The 3,451-nt window shown below is 37.5% G+C and overlaps 1 protein-coding gene across 1 annotated transcript in view; it reads right to left on the bottom strand.

Annotated features, from left to right (window-relative positions):
- Positions 1-232: 232 nt before the first annotated feature.
- The window catches only part of LOC106536168 (atypical kinase ADCK3, mitochondrial), a 33,011-nt gene continuing 29,792 nt past the window's right edge, over positions 233-3,451 (bottom strand). The window contains exon 15 of the mRNA XM_014033368.1: positions 233-653. Within this exon, the coding sequence (XP_013888822.1) occupies positions 360-653 (294 nt within the window). The 3' untranslated portion in view covers positions 233-359. The remainder of the gene's footprint in view (positions 654-3,451) is intronic.

Genomic DNA, 3,451 nt, shown 5'->3' with positions numbered 1-3,451 from the left:
CATGTGACTTTAATAACATTTATTACTTAATGGAAACACTGCAGTTGCGAAACTGTGTTTTTTGACTTTAACAGAATATCGACAAAGTTTTGAGCCCATTTTCAATGGAAACGCAGCTAGTAAGGCTAGTCTGGAAGAAAAGTCTTTGTCAAAACAAGCCACTGATAAGACACTTCATTATAAAATAGTTCTTAATTGCTATATGTTTTTTTCTTTCCTGGCATGTTTCATTTTAACTCTGYATCATAGCAGAGTTTAGTACTCTGGATTAAGTTACCACAAAGTATTTTCATGGTTAAGAAAAAAAAAACCCTAACTGAAGGTAGTCCTTGTCCTAAGATRCTGTTCTGAGTCAGTCTTCACTGCTGGGACTCAGAGTCTCCGTCTTTCCAGTAGTTTCTGTACGTCTCCTGGAACATGCTCTTACAGGGGATCTTAGCTTTGAGCTTGGAGCAGATGAGGAAGGAGCCACCCATCTTCCTGTGGAGGGAGTAGGTTTCCTCTGGAGGCGGCGTGAGGCGCTCCCTCAGCATCACCGGGATGAGGCGGTGGATGCGCTCGGTGGTGTTCTGGTCCCCGAAGTCGAAGGGCTGCTCCGAGGAAAAGGCCTCTCCCAGGATCATCACCGCGTCCACGTGGGCRTTCTCCATGGCCTGTTTTCATGACAGAATACACGTTAGAGTATAAATATCAAACTGCAGCTCAGGAAATATCTGACAGCCATGTTTGTGTTGGATAAGCTGACTTCAAAAGTTATTGTTGAACATCTACTGAGAATTCATTCAATAAAACCTCATTTATTTTGAAACCCTTCGCCTCAAACCTTTACTTTCTTCTTTTTTACTGCTTTTCCAGATTTCCAGCTGTTTGTTCTGGCAGGTTAGTCCCTTTAGCAAACCAGATGTGTCCTTTTTGACACCACAAAACTTTGAGTCCTAAAACAGATCTGTGTGAATTTAATGCTGATAAAAATCCAGATATCAGAGCTCCATCTGTAGCCAGGGGCGGACTGGCCATTGGGAGTACCGGGACTTTTCTTGGTGGGCCGGCGCATCACTGGGCCAGTGCACGCACCAAGGGGAAAAAAATGTGTAGTTGCGCTCAATACCAGTAGATGGCGATAATGCGCCAATGCATTATTTACCAAGCACAAAGACCAAAGAAGAAGAAAAGTTTGATGAAGAGGAAAAAGCAGAAGAACCGGACGGGAGGAGAACAAAAATTGAGAAAAGCATCTACAAGCAAATTCAGCCAAGTGTCAGAAACTGACATTTATTTTCTGCTGGTGCATCATCATCGTCATCATCCTCTTCCTCACTGGAACCTACGTCTGGAGAACGTCACCGGGAGGAGGATGGTATTCATGTAGGTGGCTGTTTTTGTTTCTAGTTTGATAACTTTTAAAACATTTAGCTGTTAAATAAATAAAGCCATTATGATGTGTGGACCAGGTCCAAACTGTGCTCAGTAACTGATCATTTTATAAAACTGTTGCTTAAAATGTTTTAACATCAGTTTTAGAAATTTACATCATACAYTGGCATTCTAAAAGATAAAAATCATAAATGTTTGTRGGTTTCACAAATAACTGCCCACTTGGATTTTTATTTTATTTTACTTGTATTATTTATTTATTTATTTATTGAATTAAGGTCTAATATACAATAACAGTATATTCAAATGAAAAAAAGTTTAAATTCACACAGTTCATGTGCTGGAAAAAGAAAATGAGACCACATTATGTTATAAAAATGTTATTTTTTGAGGGTTAAAATGAAAATGAGTCAAAAATGACCATTTGAAACTCTGAGGGTCAGTGCCTGTGACCTCGGTCAGTGTATGTTTTGGTCATTGGATTTTCATTTTTGAAACGGGTATTAAAAAACAAGAGAGTGGATATTTGATTTTTGTTTTAAAATACTAGAATTAAAATCAAAATATAAAGTGTCTCATTCTTAGTGTCAAAAAGGATGAACAAAATGTAAAAAATGATTTGAGTTTAATTTTCTGTTTTAGATAGCATAAAAGAAAATTAGTTTAAGGCAGAAAGGAAAAAAAGTCTTGTTTGTTCATAATCCATGACAGGTCGTACCAACTCACTGTCTCCCTACAATAAACTGTTTCACCACCAGAAGTGGTGTCTGCAATACCAAAGTTATTCAACAAACATCCCATACAAGTAAAAAACTTTGATACTGACTTCAAGTATTTATTTGGTATCAGATCAATATCAAGTCGTAGTACTGCTCACCGAACTGACAGAAAAAAAGCAGATTCTGTCAAAACTCAGGAGAAAAACAAACCTTTGTGCTCACAGAACAACAACTGTACAACACACTCATATAATGAAATTTATCTTGTTTTGATTTTTATTGAGAAAAATGGAGATGAAACATGGAGGCAGTAGCTGACATGTGTTCAGTAAAAGAGACTTATTTGGTCAAAAGTCACATGAATTACCTCTGCAAAGCCTTTGGTCACAGAGCAACAATCATCATACAACTCATTTATGGACACACCTCTCTGTGTTTCAGACTTTTATTTACAGAAATTAGTGTTTAATTATGCAGAGCTGTCAGGTGAGCGCCCCCTCTGGTGGGGGAAGAGATAGTCATAGGATACAAATAAACAAGCCTTTTTTTGTTTCTGCCTTAAACTAATTTTCTTTTTTTCTATCTGAAACAGAAAATGAAACTCAAATCATTTTTAACATTTTGATTATCCCCTTTTGACACTAAGAATGAGAAACGCTTTTTATTTTAATTTTAATTCCAGTATTTTAAAACAAAAATCAAATATCCACTCATTTCTTGTTTTTTAATACCCGTTTCGAAAATGAAAATCCAATGACCAAAAGATGCACTGACCGAGCTAACTGCTGCTCTGCTAACTTAATAACTTTACTAATTCCTCAACATTACATCCTTACATTTTGCCCTGAGATGATGTTTGTTGTTTCTGCCTCCACCATCTGCCAGCCCGGACCTTGAATGGGCCAGTCAGGTACTAAATTCCCGGGCCACTTTTTTGCCCCAGTCGGCCCCTGTCTGTAGCTGAGCATCATGTGAAGCTGGGCTACAGTCAGTCTGTGGTAAACCAGGACTACAAAGCTGAGGTGAAAAGCATGAAATCCTGTAAACATCAGGTATTTAAATGTTACTTTCATCCAGGCTGCTGTACGGACACAACCGCTTAAACTCACTAAAACGTGTGTCTTTCAAAGCCAAAATCATAGAAATCATCAAATTGTCATCAAAAAAGTGAATTCAACATCAAAACATAAAAAGCAAACCTTTAGGAATTAAAGTTCGGAGGAATACGGTTCATTTAACTGACCTTATTTTGGTAGTTTTCTTTAACAGTTTCTGGTCCAACAACAAAAAAAAAGTTTTTATCAGTCAGATTCCACCGTGAAAAATGTCTGTTTTATCCCCTTTTATGAGTTTTTGGC

Source organism: Austrofundulus limnaeus, unplaced genomic scaffold, assembly GCF_001266775.1.
Source record: "Austrofundulus limnaeus strain Quisiro unplaced genomic scaffold, Austrofundulus_limnaeus-1.0 Scaffold1713, whole genome shotgun sequence".
Taxonomy (NCBI): Eukaryota; Metazoa; Chordata; class Actinopteri; order Cyprinodontiformes; family Rivulidae; genus Austrofundulus; species Austrofundulus limnaeus.
This window is presented reverse-complemented; position numbering and strand designations above follow the sequence as displayed.